This window comes from Phoca vitulina, unplaced genomic scaffold (genome assembly GCF_004348235.1).
Source record: "Phoca vitulina isolate PV1807 unplaced genomic scaffold, GSC_HSeal_1.0 scaffold52, whole genome shotgun sequence".
Lineage (NCBI taxonomy): Eukaryota > Metazoa > Chordata > Mammalia > Carnivora > Phocidae > Phoca > Phoca vitulina.
The window spans coordinates 8,334,424-8,355,602 of NW_022589755.1; the positions used below are offsets into that span (position 1 = coordinate 8,334,424).

At 55.6% G+C, this 21,179-nt stretch overlaps 1 protein-coding gene across 1 annotated transcript in view; it reads right to left on the reverse strand.

Moving 5' to 3' along the window:
- Positions 1-8,106: 8,106 nt before the first annotated feature.
- The window catches only part of ARHGAP35 (Rho GTPase activating protein 35), a 126,391-nt gene continuing 113,318 nt past the window's right edge, over positions 8,107-21,179 (reverse strand). The window contains exons 5-7 of the mRNA XM_032388863.1: positions 20,940-21,071; positions 13,988-14,093; positions 8,107-13,148 (exon numbers count right to left, since the gene is read on the reverse strand). Of these exons, the coding sequence (XP_032244754.1) occupies positions 12,791-13,148; positions 13,988-14,093; positions 20,940-21,071 (596 nt within the window). The 3' untranslated portion in view covers positions 8,107-12,790. The remainder of the gene's footprint in view (positions 13,149-13,987; positions 14,094-20,939; positions 21,072-21,179) is intronic.

Below are 21,179 nucleotides of genomic sequence, written 5' to 3' on the forward strand. Positions count from 1 at the left end.
GGTGGGAGAGATGGAAAGGATAGTACACCTCCTCGGGAGATGGTGAGGTCCTGGTCACCAGGGGAAATCAAGGAGAGGAACAAGGATTTTGGTGGGCACTGAGAGTGTAGTGTGTGTGTGTTCCAATGACTTCTACTTAAACATTCTTATTCTTCCCAACTGGGAGGTGGAGAGCATAGTTTTAATATTTTTTTAAAAAAAGATTTTATTTATTTATTTATTTGAAAGAGAGAGAGTGAGAGAGAGCACAAACCAGGGAAGGGGCAGAGGGAGAGGGAGAAGCAGACTCCCCTGCTGAGCACGGAGCCCGATGCAGGACTCGATCCCAGGATTGAGAGATCCTGACCCGAGCTGAAGGCAGACGCTTAACCGACCGAGGCACCCGGGTGCCCCAAGAGCATAGTTTAAAGGAGGTGACTCAGTGGGCTTAAGTTCTAATTCTGGCTCTACTTGTGTGAGCTTGGGCAGCTTCCTTCCTCTCTCTGGGTCTCACTATCCTCATCTGTAAAATGGGGATAATCTAACAGTCCTTCCCAAATAAATGAACCACATGAACCCTCGCCACATTGATGTGAATCTCAAAACCAGAATATTGGTGAAAGAAATAAGTACTGGAAGAATGAATGCAGAATGAGCCCATTTTTAGAAGGTCCACACACAAGACACAGCCTATTACTTAGGGATGTGATCTTGGGTCCTAAGAGAATAATAAATAATACATCAAGAGAATGATGAACACGAGGTTTAGGGAGGTACCTGAGTCTCTCCAAAGACTCCGGAGGAAGAGGATGCGGTTGGCCAGGGAGGGTGGGGGGGCGAGGGGCAGTAGCGTAAGTCTCCATGCTGATGGTGGGTACCTGGATGACCACTTAGTATTATTACTACAACTAGGCAGCTGTGTTTTGTGCAATCTTTTCTTTGTACGATCTAGTTTACAATAAAAATTAGGAAGTGGGGAAGGGAAGTGTTATGTGTTGGATTGCATTCCCCCCCAAAAAGATACGTTTGGAGTCTAATCCCCAGTACCTCCGAATGTGACCTGATTTGGAGGCGGAGTCTTCATAGAGGTAATCAAGTTAAAATAAGGTCATGGGGCGGGTCTTAAACCAGTGGGACTGGTGTCCTTAGGAAGCAGGGAGAGGTGGACACAGACGTGCCCATAGGGAGATCACCATGTGAACAGAGGCAGAGATCAGGGTGACATGTGCAAAAGGGAGGGACAGCGAAGATTGCCAGCAGGCCACCAGAAGCTAGGGGAGAGCCTGGAAGATTCTCGCTCACAGGCTCAGAAGGAACCATCCCTACCGACACCTTGATCTTGGATTTCTAGCCTCCAGAACCAGGTGACAAGCTCTGTCGTTTAAGCCGCTCAGTGTGTGGTGCTTTGTTATAGCGGCCCTAGCAAAGTAACATAGGGGGAATGGGGAACACCTACAAATGGTATAGGATTTGGGGGGGATGACAATATTCTAAAATCGATTGTAGTGATGGTCCCACAAGTCTGCAAACATGCTAAAAACCATTTTTCAAAGGGTAAAATGGGGGCGCCTGGCTGGCTCAGATGGAAGAGCACGTGACTCTTGATCTCGGGGTCATGAGTTCGAGCCCCACCCTCGGTGCAGAGATGACTAAAAAATAAATAAAAATTTAAAAAAAGTAAGTAAAAGGGTAAAATGTATGATATGTGAAATATCTCAATTACACTCCTATGAAAAGATAAACAGGAAAAAAACGACAAGGCATTCCTTTTAAGGTGCTGTCAACATTCAATGAATTAACCCAACAAATATTTCGTGAGCATCTATCAGCACTATATGCTGAGCTCTGTGATCCGGACAGAAATCCCAGACCTCCTGGGGCCAACCTGTGTGCATGTGACATGTGCTTAGCACATGGCAAGTGACTAACAAAGTTTAGCATTTATCATTGAGTGGCGCTGGCCCACCCTTCTCTCCTGAGATGTCAGAAAAGGGCTTCTGAAAATCGTGGTGTTCCTCAGCCTCATTTCTCCAAAGGTGCTCGTTCACTTATTCATTCAACAAATGTGCATGAATTAACATGTACAATGAAAGGCAAAATAAACAACCTTGGACTACCAAACGGACTGTAAACAATGTTAAAACATTAGTGCCAGTATGGGGAAAAAAGATGCAAATTATTTAAGAGACAATAGATTGAGATTTATCATAAATAAAGAGCTCCTACCAATCAGTAACAAAAGGCAGATGACCCAATACTGATAACTCAATGGGAAAAATGGTCAATACACACAAAAGCAAATCATAAAAGAAGTGTCAGCGACAAACACACGAGAAGTTGCTGAACTATAACAGTAATCCAAGAAACTGAAATTAAAAAGCTAACAAGTCATCCTTCTTTGCCTGTGGGTGGGCTTAAAAAAAAAACAAAACATGGATAATCTCAAGATTTAGTGAGATTTCAGGAAATGGGTTCTTTTTTTTTTTTTAAGGCAACTCAGTTGGCAAGAGGAGATTTATTTTGCATTATACAGCTTTCAGAATTCTTTTAATTGTTGGACAATGGATGCATTTAATGAGAGTATATAAGTAAACATGGTCCAATTCCTCCATCCTAAAATGGGTATGGACACCTACTATGTGCCGGGGGCTGGGGAGACATCATTGAACCAGACAGACCAGGTCTTTATGGGATTGGGGGAGGCAAAAAAAAGGGGGCCCAGCTGAGGAGGCAACTGGATGGAAAAGTCCAGACAGCGGGTGATAGTGGGGCAGGGGAGTGGGGAGAACTGGTCAAGTTCTGGAAACATCCAAAAGGCGGAGCTGATGGGATAGCTGGAGGACCGGATGTAAGAGAGGAGGAGCCAAGCGGATGCAGTGGCTTGGGCTGGGGCAGCTGGAAGATGCAGATGCCCTGAAGGAGATGTCTCCCTTGGCCCTGGGGTGCTAATGGGGTGCCGTACCCCAGGAATGTGCTCCTCGAGAGAACAAGGTCATATTCAGTTCTGAGAGTGAGAACGTTTTAGTTTAAAGCACGTTAAACAGATGATGAGGGGTCGTCTGAGACCTGGGCAGCCCAGTTTGGCCCCAGAGTTTGTCCTGCTTTTGTTTTTGATCCTTCTATCCACAGACATTTATTGAGCACCTAGTGCGTACCAGATGCTCTAGGGATCCAGCAGGGAAGAGATAGGCAGGGATTCCTGTCACTTGAGTGCCCGTCGTTGTGGGGGTGTTGGACAATAGAGAAAACAAGAAAAAAAAAGTCAGATGGAGCTAAGTGCTAGAGAAAACAAAGCTGGTGTGTGTGTGTGTGTATGTGTGTGCGTGCACACACACGTGCACACACAATTTTAGGTCAGCTGGTCAAGTAGTGACAATTACTAGAAAGAATTAAGTTGGGGATGAAAGAAAAACCCCACCCACCAACTCCATAAGTGGCCCCACATCTAAGTGTCACCGGGCTCGATATGTGGATGTCCCCCAAGGGCCTGCTTCTGCCTCAGCCCCCTTGCTGGCCAGTTGGCCTCCCATCTCCTGGCCCCATGTTGTCCCCTTCAGGTCACCCAAAGTGTCAGAGAAGAACTCTCATCTTAAAGAGGACGGCAAGGGCTAACCTGTCACCTGTCACCTATCCACAGGTGCAGAAGAAGACAACGAGCCTCGATGGAACAGAGCGAGATGCATCTCTGGGTTGGTCCTCTGCCCCCAAGGGACACTGGGCAGGGCCACGGGCCCACAGTAATTCTGGTAGCAAACAGCAAACGCGCCAGGGTACTGCCCTCGGAAGCGAGCAGCCCATGGTGGTCACCCTGACCCCCTTGCCTAGGGGACCGGCTCAGGGTCCGGGATGGTCAGGCACACGTGGGGATGCTCAGGGTGCTTGGCCGACTGCCTCTCCCAGCCCAGGGGCATTCCTTCCAGAGAGGGAGGGACTTTCTCTCCTTGACCCTGCAGATTCCCCCTGGAGAGGGGACAAGAGCCTGAGCACTAGCTGGGGAGGCAGCAGGGTGAGGGAGAAGGTATCGTCGTGGAGAAGAGCGTAGGGGATGAGGAGTGGCCCCCCGCCCCAAAGATCTATCCACATCCTAACCCTGCAACTTATGAAAGCGACCTTATTGGCCAAAGAGTCTCTGCAGATGTAATTAAATGAAGCATCTCGAGGTGAGATCATCCTGGATCATCCGGGTGGGCCCTAACCCCAGCGACAAGTGTCCTCACAAGAGACGGAAGGGGAGACACGAACGAGAAGGCAGAGGCACAGGCTGGAGAGATGCAGCCTCCAGCCACCGCGAGCCTGCAGCCGCGAGTGATCTAGACCATTCCCGTCTGGGGCCTTCGGAGGGAGCGTGCATGGCCCTGCCCACAGCTTGATTTGGGGCTCCCGGCTGCAGAATCGTGAGAGAACCCATTTCTGTTGCTGGTCATTTGCAAGGGCAGCCATGGGAAGAGCCCAGGCCTTCCCGGTCAGATAGCTGGGCTTCAAATCTTGACTCCCCCTCACTTGCTTGTGACGCCAGACAAGTCACTTGGCCCTTCTTTTATTTTTATTTTTATTTTTAAAAGATTTTATTTATTTATTTGACAGAGAGAGACACAGCGAGAGAGGGAACACAAGCAGGGGGAGTGGGAGAGGGAGAAGCAGGCTTCCCGCGGAGCAGGGAGCCCGATGCGGGGCTCGATCCCAGGATCCCGGGATCCTGACCCGGGCTGAAGGCAGACGCTTAACGACTGAGCCACCCAGGCGCCCTCACTTGGCCCTTCTGTGCCTCAGTTTCCTCATCTGGGAAATGGGGCTAATGATAATGCCTGCGTTCTAGAGTTTGTGTGAAAATTGAGTTGAAATGATAAAAAAAGGATTAAAACAAGGCCTGCTGCTTTGTAAGTGTCCGCACGTCATTAGCTTTTCTTAATATTACTTGCCTTGCTGACATATCAACTGCGCGCCCTGAGTGCCTGTATCTCTCCAATCGCCTGAGCTCCTGCAACTCCAACCCAGTCTCTCCCTGCTCAAACCGCGTCCATGGCTCCCCAGCGCCCCGGGGACACACTTGGAGCCCACTATCCTGCCCGCCTGGCCCCCACCGCCGCTGCTGAATGACTAAAGAAATGGACGGGTGGGTGGATGGAATAACAGGGGCAGCAGCTCGTCCCCCTGCTTCTCAGGCCGCTCTTGGGCCACTTCCAACCCCATTTCTAGAACCCGCCTCCGCCCCAGTCCCCGCGGGTCCCTCTAACCGTGCTTTCCCGACCCCTCTCCCTTAAGCCGCCACCAACCGGGCTGCCCACGCGGCCGCGCTCGGCCAGGGCTGGGCAGGCGGCGCTCTGCTGACCCCTGGTGGCCGCGCGCAGCAATGCTGCCTTCTTCGCTCCGGGACCCGTGAGCGCCTAGTCTGTACTGGGTGCTGGCCGTAGCTTGGGGGGGGGGGGGGGGGGCCCCGACCCCTGGGTTTCGCAGGAGAGTGGGGGTGGGACAGGGTGATCAGATGCACGGGTGTGTGAGCCCTGGAGTCGTCCGACCTCCTCTCTCCACTTCCACTGTCCCTGCTCCTGTCCATCCAGCATCCCCTCGCTCCCGGATCCTGACTACAGGCGGGGTCTTAACTGATTTCTCCTTTTGCCTCAGGCTTCAGTATGGCTCAGCGCTCTTACTGATTCTGTTTTTATCTAAAACTGTGGGCCCCGAGGGTTGGTTGGTTGGTTTGTTTGCCTTGAGACATTTTTATCTTGATCACGGAGTTTTGTTTTTTTTTTGGTATCCCCTTAAATATCGCACCTGAGGCCCATGTCTCACTCACCTCACCTTGGTCCCTGCTAAGCCGCAATATCACCTCCTCAGAGAGGTCTTCCTGACCACTCTAAATAGCATCCCTGCTCCCGCCAACCCACATCCTTAACTCCTTATCCGTGCTCGATTGACATTCTGGCACACATTCCTTTCTTTGCCTGTTTACTGTGTTTTCGCTAGATGTCAGTTCCTAGTTGTGTGTCCCTGAGGCCTGGCACAGAGTAAATGCTCGGGAAATACGTGTTAAGTGGCAAATACAATTTGAATGAGTAACAAACTGAGAATGATGCTCTTAAAGAAGAGAATGTGTTTTTCCTTGAAAGCAAATGGGTCCATCTTGGTCGGGGAGGGCTGTGGCTGAGGAAGGAGGTGGGCTGAAATCGAAAGGGTGAGGAGGAAGGGGTGGACAGTGGGGAGGACAGTGTTCCAGGAGGGGACAGCCCTGCAGAAGGCCTGAGGCGGGCAGGCCCCTGGGGAGCAGGAAGGCTGGGAGCGCAGGGGGAGGGGAGGGCTCCCCAGAAGGGTGGGCCGACTGAAATGTTGGGGCTTTCCTTTAAGGGATTTGGGGAGACCTGGAAGGTGTGAAGGGAGGGGTGGCAGGGCCAGATCTGGTTTGAAAAGCTCCCCCTGGCTGCCTGAGATGGACAGGGGTGGATGGGAGGCTGAAGGCCAGGGAGGCGGCTGGGACAGACATCTCCGTGAGGTTCAAACAGGATGGTAGCAGGGAACGTGGAGGAGAGTGGCCCGACGAGAGCTATGTGGAAGGTAAAACGGACCTTGGAGTTGGTCCGGATTGATGGGAAAGGGAGAGTGTTAGGCGGAGGGCTCCAGGGTTTCTGGCTCGTAGGGGACAGCCGTGGAGAAACAGTCAGGACTTCGGCCGTGGGTGTGCCACGGGCAGGTGGAGGAATGTGGGGTTTGGAGCAGAGGTCTGGGCGGGAGAGGCACACAGGAGAGGTCGGCTTACAGACGGAGAATCAAATCAAGGGCGAGGTTGAGACCGCTGTGATCTACAAACCAAGGATCTACCATGTTCAAGGCAGCTTGGGAGGACATACGGGGGTGGGGGTGGGGGCTCACAGGCCCTGCCCCCAGCAGCTCTCCACTTGGGGGATGGTGGCTGAGAGGTGCAAGGATACGTCTACACGCAACCTGAACATCGAGAGTTAAAGACAGGTTTACACCAGCACACATATTGAGTACCAACTGTACACTGTATTTTTTTTTAAATAGGACGAGTGCTGAAGCATTTATGGGGAGTCACATGAATCCCCAGGGCAAGCAAAGAATAGATGTTGGGCAAATCATTGTGGGCGTCTAGAAGGATTTCTAGAGGAAGGCCAGCTTTGAGGGGCGGATGAGGGTCTGATGGATAGAGCTGACGTTTGGGGGCGTGCGGACAGAAGGAATCCTAGGCAGAGGGACCGGCACAAGCAAAGACCTGGATGCACGCAGAGAACGGGAATGATTTTGACTGACGCCGGGGATCTGCGGGGGGGGGGGGGGGGGTCCAGAGGGAGGGCTCCCAGCGTGGCTGTCAGAGCGCCCACCTCCCCGTGGGCACCTGGCTGATGGAGCACCCAGCCAGCTCCGGAGCTCTGCTGATGGGCGGCGGCTGCCTGGCGCGAGGGCTGTGGGGCCCGAGCTCCGCGGGTGTCCTGGTCCACAAGCCACGTCTGCCACCGACACAGGAAGGGGGGGGGTGTCTTGTACGTTGACGACTTCTCGCTTCTGCCATAGGTAATGCGGAGCTAGGTCTTCCTTCTGGAGTAACTTTGGGGTCTGAAGAAGATGGATGGCAAGGGGCAAGGCTGAGGGCAGGGGGGCCGTTCAGGGTGTGGGGTTGCCCGTCCGTGCAGTGAGCTGGAATGAGGGCCTGTGCCAGAACGGAGGCACCAGGGACGGCAGGGGCACGGTGCACGCGCACCTAGGGAGCCAGCCATCCCTGGAGGCGCTCAGCAGACGCTAACACTCCGGGGCCACCCAGGCAGCAAGCCCCCTGCACGGCTGGCGTGGCCCCAGACCCCCGGGGTTGGGAGGGGGTGAAAGGGCAGGGCAGGGGCTGCTGACTTCGGTGTCCCCTGCTGGGGGCCTGTGGCCACGGGGGTCTGAGTGTTGGGCTTTGGCTAAAGAACCTGAGCTGTCCCCCCCACAAACACCTTCTCCTGGGGGTGCTCTGGGATCCCCGTGCCCTGTGGCCAGAGGATGGCCTCCTCCCGCGTGCTGGGCCTTGGCCGCGGCTTCTGAGGAGGAGCTGGGGTCCCCACAGGGCCTGAGGCCGCGTCCGCTGCGGGAAGGGCGCTCAGGGCCCTGGCAGGAGGGGCCACCTTCATCTCTCTCAGGTTTGGTTTTTTACAAGATTGATTTATTAACTATGATACATATCACATAAGGCCTTTTCAGTTTTTTACACCATTCCCATTGAGACGAGTACAATACTTTGTAGCAAATACATGATTTTAAAAAACAAAACCAAACAAAACCACCTCAGTCAGAGATGCCTCAGCCTCAGTTGATGGCTGACCATGCACTAATCAGGTTGGAGCCTCAAAAAACCCACAACGTGTTTTAAAAAAAAAAAAAGGTCTGGAAATTAAGCAAACATTCCTAACACCAACTAGAGGATGTCCTGGTTAAAGCCCCTAAAATACAAAGAAATAATTGTTATACTTTCTTTACATACAGTTCTCCACTTTTGCTGCAAAACAGAAATTTAGGCACACGGCCAGACTACTAACACATTTCAATACCATTAATATGCTTTTTTTCTCAGGAAACTCAAAATATTTGTTAATTCAACATATATAAAGATCATTTAACATGTGAAAATACAAGTACCAGAAAAATAAGCTGGCAGCAGCACTATTCCAAATTTTCAAACAAGTTTTATTCCCATACAATTCAGACATTTCCTTTTTTTCTTTTTTATGTACACAGGGAACAGGATTCTTTTTAATGCAAACAATAACTTAGGCCCTGTCTCGACTACATGAAAGTGTAACCTGACTGCCGTGGGCGCGGGGCCGGCTCCCCAGGAGGGAAGGACCCTCCCCGGCCGCAGCCCCGCCACCTTGAGAGAATGGCCTTTCCCCTCACTCTGCCCCCCCTCGCCAGCAGGTCCCAGGCGTGACTCGGTCCGTCCTTGTCCTTTCACCTAAGCGCAGACGAGTGGCTTGAACCTGCCAAGCAACAGGAGGGCGACTCCTCGTCCACCATCTGCGGAGTCGGCGAGGCCTGGGAGCGAGTGCAGTGCCGGCTGTCCCCGTCCGCGGGGCGGCCCCCAGAAAGTAGGCCAAGCCCCTGGGGCTTCCTTCTCTTGGCGACATGGCGGCTGGGCAGTGCTCTCAGTGGCAGCGAGACGGTGTCCGCTCCTTTCTCGGAAACGCCAAAGCAGCGTGGCTGTCCTTGCAGGAAGGGGAAGGGGGCCCAGAGGGACAGGGTTTTCACCAACGCAGCATGCTTTTCAAGTTTCGGGGCTGAGGATGGACCGCCCTCCAGGCCTCCCCCCAAGACCAGGGGACCAGGGCCCTAGCGCAAGGTCAGGGGCAGGCGCGCGCTCCAGGCCCCTCCTGCCCAGCACGCTGCTCCTATGATGTCGCCCTCTGCCCACCTGGCAGAGCCCAACCGATTCTGCTAGAAGAATCACACCCGGCAGCACGCTTCCTGCCTCGCGGCAGGAAGACCAAGGTGGCAGGAGGGTGTAGAACACAGGGAACAGTACTGTTCCTCAGCACTCCAGAACGTCAAGTGATGGGAAGAACGACGTGATGGAGCGCAGGAATAAATGTGCCGTGTGTGATCCCCAATACGCAACACAGCCAAGAATTCAGGGCACATTCACAAGGCAGGCCGCTCAACCTTGGACCCCCTCCTCCACGGAAGCGTCCGTGTCAGAGCCAGAATCAGCCTTCCGCTCACAACCAAGGGCTGTTCATTTCCACCGAACATGGCAACTATTCTCTTGCGGATGTCGAACATGGGCCAGGGAGAGAGCTCCCGGGCAAACCGCTATTTAGTCCCGTCACCTCTGCTGACCTGCTCCCCCATTCTGGCCAAGGCTGACTAATGCCTGCCCTTCCCTCGATTCCAGAGCCGCGGGGCTGCTCTCGGGAGAATCATCGCGAAAGCACTCTTCGGAGCTTCACACGCTGGATGGACGCGAGGGGTGGGTAGCATTTCATTTATGGCAGCACGTCCCAACACATGCCCCGGCTTGCCTCTGTGGCTCCCGTCCAAGTGCCCATTCGGTCTGGGTGCGAACCCCAGGCCCAGGGCCCCCAACTACCACGCAGGGCAATGCCAACCCAGAATGATAGAGAAACAACCCCCAGTCCTAGTCAGTCTGGAGAAGCAGAAAACTAGAAGCTAGACCTGACAGAAGAAATGGAAACAAGAGGAACCCCCGGCGCTTCCTGCCCCCGGTGGCTCTTTGGGGGCATGAGCCCCCAGGTCCCTCCTGTGCATGCGTTAAGCCCCAGCAGGACACCGGGCACAGCCAGGTGAAGGGGCTCCTGCGGCTCCCCGAGCTGGCTGGCAGGGGATGCTGCTGGCCCAGAGGCTACCCCGGAGATGCCTGGCTCCCGCCACTTCCACCAGCGCAAGGAGACAAAGCCGCTGTCCCTTGTTGGTAAGCCGCCCCTGCCCACACTCCCAGAAAAGTCCCCATCTATCTGTACGTCTGCACAGTCTCAGGATGGGGGGAGCTGAGGGGCTTGGCCAGTTCCTGGGGCACAGCCCAGGCATGCAGGTGGTGGTGGGGGGTGGCAAAGGAGGTGGCGGAGGAAACTGCTCACGGGGGTGGGTGGGTGGGGTGGTGGGAGGGGGACCGGGCTACTTTTCAGTTCACACAAGGGATGGTGGTCCCAGACCGCCCCCACCCAATACCTGAGGGGCTGCCTCGGAGTGGGTAGGTGAGCATGATCTAGAAAAAGGGAGATTCGTTCAATGGAGTGATTTCCTCACCTGCCCGGGACTCCGAGCAGAGGGGGCTGGGGAGCCAGGGCCGCGGGTCTGCCAACCAGTCACAACCCCACCCGTCACCTTCCTGCCAACCCTGACCTTGAGCATCGGGCACAGAGCCACCAGAGAAGAGATCCCTCACCCAACATTTACATCAACATTCATGTACCTTAGGTTTGTTTTTTGACTAGTGTTCTTAAAAAGAGGTGGTAAAACTTGCAGGGATAGTTTTCCAAGCACCTTATCTTGCCGAACAAGAACTATTAACAGTAAGGTATCCAGCTTATCCAGAGGAAGAAGTCAGCGAGCGCAGGGCCTACCCGACCCTCCAACAGCCGACAGCCAGGGTCTGGGGCTCGAGGCTGTCCCGAGCGAGGCAGCTGTCAGGCCACCCGGCTGAGGGGACCCAGGGCATCGTCGAACCTACCACAGGCGTTGCTTCTTAAAGTGCAAAGAGACCTGGAGGCTGCGTGGCCTGCAGGGCCCCGAAGCCCACAGCGCCTCCGTGTCAGGCTTCCCGGTCGCAGAGGCCACGGCCCGGCCACGAGGAGTGGGAGGGCAGCCATTATCTGCAGCAGCCTTAGCAGGATCGCTGCGTTTGGGGGACAGAAGGTGGGGCATGCGGAGGGTTCTCCAGGGGTCAGTGGGAAGGCCAGGAAGCCGAGGCGAAGGCCATGTCCCAGGAAGGGCTGGGGAGGGCCACAGGCTGTGTGTGACAGGCAGGCACGGCACCCTCGTGACTCTGACAGATTGTGACTTTTGTCCCTCCAGGCCCTCCTAGTCCTGGGAGCACAAAGGTTGTCCCCGTGCAGGAACGGGCCGACCACACTTCTCCACACATCGCCCACTTCCCATGAACACCCCTGGGCCGGCGGTGGTCTGCGGCCCAGGATGAAAATGACTCCACTCCAACAGCAAACACACTAAACCAAACGCCAGGTACACCCAGCGTCCCCCCAGCTGTGCCCTCTCGAAAAGTCATACCCCCACGTGCACAAGCACTCACACACGCACGCGTACACCCACACACACCCAGACGCACACAAGAGTAGTGTTCCCACAGCACTGTAGTGTCTTCCAAAGCAGACCAGGATCCAGGCTGGTCTCCCAAGCTCTTCCCACCAAGGGCTTAAACTGTCTTCTTGGGGAAAGGGGATCTGGTGACAGGCTGTAAGCAGGACCCCCACAGCTTCTCTGGCCACCACCCTTGGGCATCCTGGTTTCGCTGTGACCACCTGCTTGCTTCTCCGAGAGGTGGGAGGACGGGTCAGTCCTGAGGTCTGTAGTGTCTTCCTCTTTCTTTTGTAAGTTACTGGGGATTTTTTTCCATGTTTCTTCCAGTGTTCTTTGTTTTAAAGGGACTGTATCCCCAAAGCCTGTGAAGTGGGAGGGGGGCATGTGGGAAGCAGAGGGGAAGCGACACACTCATGGTCCCAGCACACAGCCACCCTCCCTGCTCTGAGCTGCCGGGCCAGCACCCCCAGCACTGTACCTTGGGTTGACAGAGCTGTGGCCTGTGTGTTTCCGGGGAGGCTACTGGACAGGGGCTCACGTAACAGGGGTGGGGGTGCAGATATGGAATGTGGGAAGAGACAGATGAAACGGACGGGAATTGTTCTCTGCGGGGCTGCCGGCCCCACCCCGGGGCGGCCCAAATCTCAGAGCCTCCTCCCGTTGGCAGAGGCCGGGGCTCTGTCCAAGCAGCGGGTGGATGCCCCGAGGCTGGTATGCGGGGGCAGGTGGGGGAGGTGGTCTGGGGAGCAGTGAGCGTGCGGAGGGCCACGGGGGCCACTGCCTGGCCAGTGCAGTCCTCAAAAGGGTCCAAGTCAAAGGGCAGGGCGCCCCCTGGCGGCTGCGAACAGCTCCAGGTATGCAGCGCCGGGCTCAGGGGGCCTGACGGCCCAGCCCACGGTAGACTGGGGCTGGTGCTGGCGCTGAGGTCTTGAGAAGGTAACAGGGGAGAGGGGACACTCTCCCCACCCCTATCCCAGTGGACCTGGTTTTGTTCAAGGCCAAACGCCACCCCGTGGAAGAGAGAAGGTCTCCTTTTGCCCCAGGCCTTGGTGGCTCATAGCGTGTGTTCTGCTTGAAGCTGGGAGGGGAGCAAGGCCTGCATGGGGGACTGGGGGGTGGGCGGAGGGGACTGGGGGGGTGATGGCTGACTCGTGACAGGTGTGGAGGTGAGGAAGGGGACGGTGGAAGCCATGGCAGAGGGGGAGCTGGGCGTGGCACCAGGAGGCTCACTGATGGGCCGATTGTGGAAGAAGAAGGGGCACTGCTGGATGAAGAGCTCAATGATTGTCTGGTAGGTCCGCGTGGCCGTGAGGGCGTCCATGGTGCTGAAGTCAGGTCTCATCAAGGTGGGCCAGAAGCAGATGGAAAGGTTCTCACTGGTCATGAGATTCACCTTGTTGTTGTGGCTGACTCTGTGGGGGACACCAAACTCACGGTCAGAGCGTCTTGGATGAGGCTCTCCGCCAGCAGGGCCCCTGTCCTATCCCCTGTGTGCTCATGGTCACCGTCACCCCGACTGCTCTCCCTGCCTGCTCATCCACAACCTGAAAACAGAAAAGGCCCAGCCGCAGCTCTCTGTGGCCTAGCCTGGAAGTCGAAGCCTGAGACCCTCTGTGGCCAGTCCTCTGCTCCCGTGTCGCCACTGGGTCAGCCCCTGAGGAGTGGCTCTGGGGTCTTGGCTCATGGGATGCCCTCCACAAACCCCGCGGGTAGATGGTCTGCCTCAGGGACTCTCGTCCAGACACCGAAGTGTGTGATGCTGCTCTGGCTGAATAGAGAGGGAGTGTGTACATCCTGGGCTAGAACTCCATAAAACACCCCTCTGCCAAGAGAGGAACAGGTTTGCCTGGAAAACCAACCTATTCTGTCTGTGAAGAAATCTGGGAAACAGTCCGCTGACAGACTTCCTACCTGCAGCTTCTGCACTTACTCGACAGGTTCAAGTTTCTTCACAGCACCCCCATCTTGCCCAGTGTTCTGTCACACACGGAGAGGACTCTGGGCATGCTCGGGGCCGCCTGGGCCTCTCGGATAGAACCAGGACGGAAATGTGAGGAACCAGGAGGCCAGGATACTCCTTGGTGAGCCAGATGTGCCCCCACTGAGGAGGTGCACCAGCAGCCCCTGGCAGGCCAGGCCGGGCCCGGCCGCCAGGCTGAGAACACGGCCTGGTCCATCATTCTGCTGCTAGCTGGCCCTGACTGGCAATTTCAGGAGGAGGGAAGACCAAATAGCAAGCCCTGCAACATACTTGTTCAGGTGAGAGATGACATATTTGAAGACTTCATGGTTTTCCTTTGGAAATTTCTTGAGTACCTCCTTAAGGGCATGTAACTTCTGCTCCCGGTCATTGATTTCTGAGGAAAGAGAAAACCAAAGACTTTCGTGGCCATGGCTGGTGGGTGTTACGGGCTCAAGACAGATACTGGTCCTGGGCAGGTGGTGAGACTAGCGGGCTGAGGGCCACCTCAGGGCACACACAGCCCAGGGCTTTCAGACAAGGTCAACCCCAGTCTTTCCCCCACAAGCCTCTGCCCAAGGCAGGCACACCTGGCGGTGGCACCGACCCAAAAGCCAGGCCTACCTCTGGGTCCCAGGCCCTTGCTGAAGGGGAGCACTGTGTGCCTGGGGCTTCCTGGCCCCCACTATCCGAGACTCAAGGATCCACAGAGACACCGCCATAAAGAACACCATTCTTTGCTCAACCGGTTGCCCCTGGAGACAGGCATCCCAATGCAGAAAGCCTGCATGCTTCCTGACCAGACGGGTGAGCGCTGCCACCCACCCACGCCAACAGACTGTCTAGGGAGGGAGTTTGTCACAAGACCAGGGCTCTGTCCTTTTCCTAGAGACACAAGGACCCTCTACACATCTCCCTATTGGAGGAGCTGATGGAAACAGTGGGGGAATTCTCATGCAGTTCATCAAAGGGACTACACACCCCCTTCCCCCATTACCGCCCACACTTTGCCCATCATGGAATCCTAATGCAGTGGGAGTGTGAATACAAGCTAACTCGAACAAGTGCTCATCCGCACCAGTCCTGGTTCAGTTAGTCGTTGGCGTCCTATGAGGCAGGGGCTTGTCAGCCCACTGAGGGATAAGGAAGGTGAGGCCCAGAGAGGCTGCAGAGCTTGGGAACCAGACCCCACTGACTGGCTGCAGAACCTGAGTGGGGCCCATCGTGCTTGCTCCCTGGGGTCCCGGCTGCTCTTTCTTTTTTTTTTTTTTTTAAAGATTTTATTTATTTATTTGACAGAGAGAGAACACAAGCAGAGAGAGTGGGAGAGGGAGAAGCAGGCTTCCCGCCGAGCAGGAAGCCCGATGCGGGGCTTGATCCCAGGACCCTGGGATCATTACCTGAGCCGAAGGCAGACGCTTAACGACAGCCACCCAGGCGCCCCAGCGGCTGCTCTTTCTTGAATACACTTGGCTTGCCTTGGCTGGGAGAGCCGGCCCAGATTTCTCTGAGCATGAAAGACCTCCCTATGACTACTTCTAAGAGCTGAAGGTGACACCTAGGACCCAGAAAAACCACAGTCGGATCCAGGAAGAGATAAGAGCTATCCCACACTTAGGGTTGTGGGGGTGGGTGAATGGCTAAAAAAATATGATGGTTCCTGACTGTTTTGGGGGCACAGACTCCTTTGCAATGGATGTAAGCTCTGGAGCTTCTCTTCAAACATGCCATGTACAACTCTGTCTACAATTTCTCGAGGTTCACAGGTTCCCCAAAACTCATCATGTTCCTTCGGAAGCCTCTGGCCTCCAGGTTAAGAACCTCTGCAGCAGGTGACGTGCCCCCAGGGTCATGGTCCAGGGAGGCGCAGGAGGAGGCTGGCTCAAGCTAGACTGGGAAGGGCAGGCGGAGTGTGCACTGCCGGGAAGGGACGGCAAAGTGCAGGGGGGAAAGGCCGTGCGTGCAGCAGGTCAGAGCCCAAACCCAACCCCCGCGGTCCTTGGTTCAAATCCTGTCTCTGACACCGGACAGCCGTGGGAGCGTGGGTGACACCCGTGAGCGTGCAGCCCTCGTCTGTGCGAGGGGCTGACGCCGCTGACGCCGCACGGTGACATGCAGACACGCAGGCAGCGCCTGGAAGCATCTGAGGGGCAGGAAGCAGTGGAAAGGGAGGCCGCAAAGACGGGCAGGGCTGGAGTGAGCCAGGGCTTTTGCCGGCAGGCTCACGGGCATGGAACCCGGTGAATCTTTTGACTCAACTGTGCGACTTGATAAAAATCGTGTTTCAGTAACAGCTGTCTGGTAGAAAATGACTGAAAAGCCACAGGAACTAACTGTGTGGGGCCATTATCACCCTCAGTGCTCTGCACCCAAGCTTTAAGGGTTCAACCTCAAGAGCACACTTTCTCTCTGGCTTTGAGTTTCAAAACTCTTTCCTGTTAAGCTTCAGTACGAAGTTTACTTAAAACAAGTACACTGCTCTCATCAGGAGGAGTGCCTGTCTTGACACCCGAGAAGCATGTGCGGGGTTCAGAACGCCCCCCAGAATCGTCACACCCGCTCCCAGACGCGAGTTTGGCACGGGCCTCTCCTGGGCGCCCGCGGCGCACCACCAGCGCAGCTGTGTGTTTCACTGGGCACCTGCACCCAAGAGCAGGCCTCACCCGTGCTCCTGGCTAGAGGCAGGAAGCGGGGCTGGCAATGACGGGGGCCTGTCCTCCACTGAGCCACAAGTATGCCTGCTGCCTCTGTTTTCCTTGGGAAGAGGAGCGCGCAGAGGTGGGAGTACCGGGACTCACGCGCCGTCCTTGGGAATGCCAGCCTCCCTCCCCACGTAGCGTGGCAGCAAGGTGCCCAGCAAGGACCTAGATGGCCCCTCTCCTTGTGCTTCCCCGCTCCCTTTCTCCAGCCGGCTTCGAGGCGCAGGTGCTCACGAGTGCTGAGGAGCACTGATTTTGGCGGGAGGAGGAGGAGAAGGGAGGAAGGACATCAAGGAGAGCAATAGAAGCCTCTCAGTGCAGAGCCCAGCCCTCCCTCTGTCTCATGAAAAACACGGCCCATCTTGCTGACTTGACCTCACTCGCCTCCTCCCTCAAGCAAAGGAACCTTCTCTCGGGTACTCAGGACACCAGTGATTTCTTATCTCTGGACAGTGCCAGAGTGCTAATGGGACAACTTCAGAGTCGCTCTTTGTGCAGCCCTCACCACACGGGGCTCCCCCTACATGCTGGTTGAGAAAACCAAGAGGCAGTGCCACGGACAGAAGACTGGTGAGGGGGAGGGGGGGTGGGCACAGGCCGTCTCCAGTCCAGCATGCCTGCTCTGGGTCCCCGGCCTTCTGCCACGCTGCGGGGCTCCCCCAGTGATCCTCTCTGAAGGAAAAGATGGGATGGCGAGGGCACCTCTGCAGGGCCAGGGCCTCCCCAGCTCACACCCCGTACTTGTGAAATTCGGTCTCAGGTTCCTGAGAGGCATTTTCAGGCCAGCTGAACCAAGACAAAATCCGGACACAGACCAGGCGACTGAGAACTCATTCAGAACTAACAAATGCCCCAAGAACTCAGGAGGAAGTGGAGGCCACGGCTTAGAGGTTAGCCCACCACACTCCTCACAGCACACAGACCAACCCTAGCTCCAAGAAGTAAGAGTACTGGTCCAAGGTCACACAAGTTGCTGTCAGGGTTCTTGATCCCAAACACTGTTCTTGCCCTGGCTGGGGCACTCTGCTGCCACCTTTAGCCCAGGCCATCAGACTCTAGGCTGGGATTTGCTGCCACCAAACTCAGCGCCTGGAGGAAAATCTCTGATGGCCTTTGACCATCTCGCACACCTGCAGCAGCAGAAAAGGAAAAGCCTGGCTCAAGGCCCTCTCACCCTCTCAGTGATGCATGCAGGCATGCATGGCATGCCACCCCCACCTCTCCCTCAGGTGCCAAACGAGTCCGAGGCTGAGATTTCACTCTGTTGGGCCTGGACTGGAAGATTCTGGGTGTCTTTCTGCAGGAGGCATGACCTTGCAGTCACCTGTCCTGTGCCTCCCAACCCATCAGATGAAGCAGGGACTACACACTCATCCGTCCATGCCATCTGCCCCGTCCCACACAGGGCCTGGCATGTGCCAGGATGTGAGTGAGGAACACCCCTGGGACCCGACGCAGTTATCTCGACAGACGAGAGGAAGCAGGATCCCAGAATTAGTTTATCATCTCTAGCTGTAAGGCGTCCTAGCTCTCGAGGGGAATGGTAAGATGGTGAGCCAGTATCCTGAACCACTTGGGGCATGTATCCCTTTGACACGCTGATGAAAGCTACTGGTCTCTGCAGACTAAACCGTGCATATGGAGCTTCATAAGCAGTTATGGGACTAATGAGGGCCTGGAGCCAAAGGTCCTTAGGCTTAGGACCTCTGTGCTAAGACAGAGCTAGCTCTAGGAACCCTTCTGGCACAAAAGACATAGGATGGGGCCTGTGGGGGACTAGCTGGACCGGTGGGATTCCACATCGGTGGTGGTGGGGTTGGGGGTGTCGTGAGAGGAGAAGGAGAAGACGTGGGGCAAGAATAAATGATCATAGGTGGTTAAGGCCAGGGTGAGGTGTGTGGGTGAGACGGAACAGGGAACAACTCAAAGCCCTTTTCTCTGCCTCCTGAAATCCTGGTCCTCCTTGAGGCCACAGCCCAGGCGCAACCTCTTCCATGAAGCCCTCGACCCTAGTCCCTCTCACTGCATTTTCCGCACTTCTAGCTCAGCTGGCTTCGTTCTGTCTGGCAGGTAACTGGAGTACGCACCCTGGGAGGGCAGGGACAGTGTCTGTGCACAGAAGGTCAAGCCCCAGCATGCCACTCCCTAAGCGGTATGGGTGGCGGCTGCTGCTATTACTCACCTCTGAATCACCCACACATCACCCTGAGTATGGTGGGAAGATAACTGGTGAATAATCACAAGAATCTCTATTTGTGGGCATATTTTCAGCAATGTTCAATATTGTGACATTCTGGAGCTAAAAAACAATTTGATAGTGACCTTGATATTTGTTGTGATGGGATCTGAAACCATTTCCAAGCCCTGAACACACGCAGACACAACAGCTCTTAGGTATTAACTGGGAAGAGCTGGTCAAGTTGATGTTGCCATGGAAACCCAGCCAGGCCAACAATACCTACTTTTGGGCTTGAGAATCTTCGTTTCATAATGTCCCTTAACACTAACTCTGGTCCTGCCTGGTTGGTGTCCCTGGCTCAGTGAAACCCACCCCAGGACATGCACAGCCCCAGTGGCCTGGGAAGGTGCCCAGTCAGCGAGATCCTCCCCCCCCGCCCCCCACCTTCCGCCCGCCCCCAGGTTCAAGACAACGGAGCCCCAGCTGAGGAGCTCCAGCTGACTAGCTGGGGGCACAGGAAACACACAATGGGAAGGGGAAGCAGAAATCTCCACCCTTTTCCAGGCTGCAGGAGCAGCAAGAAGCTCCCTTCCTCAGCAGTGGAAGCCAGGGACGCTGCTGTAGGAAGGGCAGCTGATTCCCTATCAGTAACACCTCCCTCCCCTCCCCCCCCATGCCCCTCCAAAAAAACAAAAAGATGCTATGTCAGCAGTTCCTGCAGAAACAATGGGATTCTGTCGGGAGCCAGGACTCTACGAGCCTCTAGATGGCGCCAAGTCAAGACAACCGCTGACAGGAATCCTCCCGCCTGGAGCGTGGAGCACCAGCCCACACCTTTTCTTCCTAACTTCCACCCAGAGGCGAGCTTAGGTGGAAAGCAAGCTGGCTCCAGATGGAGAGCTCCTATGCGTTTCACATCTGGGCCAGCCTGGAGCCTGCTGGACGAGGGACCGCTGGGAGGGCTCTATCTTTGGACAGCAGGTGCGGCACAGAAGCTTGCACTCGTGCCCACCCAGCGTCTGGAGAAACCCGGACTCCTGCTGGGAAAGAAGGCCAGGCAACCGGATGACTGAGCCAGAGCTCTGCGCTTCTGCTCCATCCCTGATGGGCTCGGATAAGCTCAGGAGCAGTTCAGGGGCCGTGAGAGATTTCGCTCTGCCAAGACCTCGGGGAGAAAGTATGGCAAAGGTGGCACCCAGCCTGCAGAAACAAGCATCATGGGAAATGCAGACCAGGGAAAGGTGACTCCGGGGGCCCCGCAATCCCAGCAGCAGCCAGGCTCTGACAGGGGCACCTCCACAGTTCCGGCTGGGCTGCTGTCGGTACCCCCGTCTCCCGAAGTCCCTAAGAGCCTGTGATCCAAGACTTAAAACCCTGATTTGTGATTTTCCCCCAAACTGCTGCCCACACCATCAGCCTTGTGAGTAAATCATGCCGGCTCAAAACTCCCTCTTTTGAGTTGGGCAATGATGAGATGAGACTAAGGTCCTATAGTCTAAGGAACACAGCTCCCTCCCCCCCCCACCTTGGTCACTGGCCAAGACCCTCCCCCTTCTGCAGCTGCACAGCAATGGCTCCTTCTGGGGGTCTAGGCCCACCAGGCTTGCAAAGCAGGAAGGCCGCCTTGGACTAAAAAAGGGAAAAAGTGCCACAAGGTGGGAAGCTGCAGCACGGCACCAAGTCCGGGAAAGGCTGCCTGCTGGGAAGGCTCCCAATAGTGCGGACAAGCGCCTCCCGAGAGGGGCAGGTCAGGGCGGAAACAGCTGTTGGGGCCGGCAGGATGGCACAAAAAGGTCGCCAGTAAAACCAGAGGTGCTACCTTGCTACAGCCCCCAGTGAGCCTCTGGTCAGGGCAGTGCGAGCTGTCCCTTTTCCTCCAGAGGCCCAGACCACACGCTGACTTCCTTGTAAGAGAGACGGGTGAGCGGAGGGGAGAAGAAAGGCCTGTTACAGCCCTGCCTCTAGAGCTCTCCTAATCTTTCATAAATAGGAGGAGGGACAGTGTTGTAGGAAACCAAGGGTCAGGGAAGGCTGTGCGGGCCACGCTTCCACTGTGGACAAGCAAAGGAGCAGGGATGTGACTCAAGTCTGATACAAATCCAGGCTCTTAACTCATAGGGTTTTGGGGGAACCTGCAACTTTCTTGACAGAACCCTTAGAAAAGCCCCTCTGGTCTACAAAGGCAGGGGCCTGATCTGCAAGCCCCTCTGTCGTTCCAGCCCCAGCTCTAAGAGCCAGAGTGGCTGCTCCCTCAGCACAGGAGCCATTCTCATGGTGCTGCAGCCCCTCCCCCTCAGTTCACCCACCACAGTCAGCCCGGGCTGCTGCCTGCACCCGGGAGCCGGGCCGGGCTGCCAGTACTCACTGTGAGCCTCCACCAGATCAATCTGCATGTTGTACGGGACCAGGGGGTCTGGCAGCTCTGAGAAAAAGCTCTTCATGGCACCAGCCACGGTATTCACTGTAAAGTCTTTCTCTGCCAAGTCCAGGTTGTGGTCTGAAAGGAAGTTGGGAGAATGAGGGCAATATAAGCTGGAGACAAGCAAAAGGAAAACTCAGTGCTTGGGAGAAGTCAGAGAAACCTCGAAGACCCTGGGATGCTGCC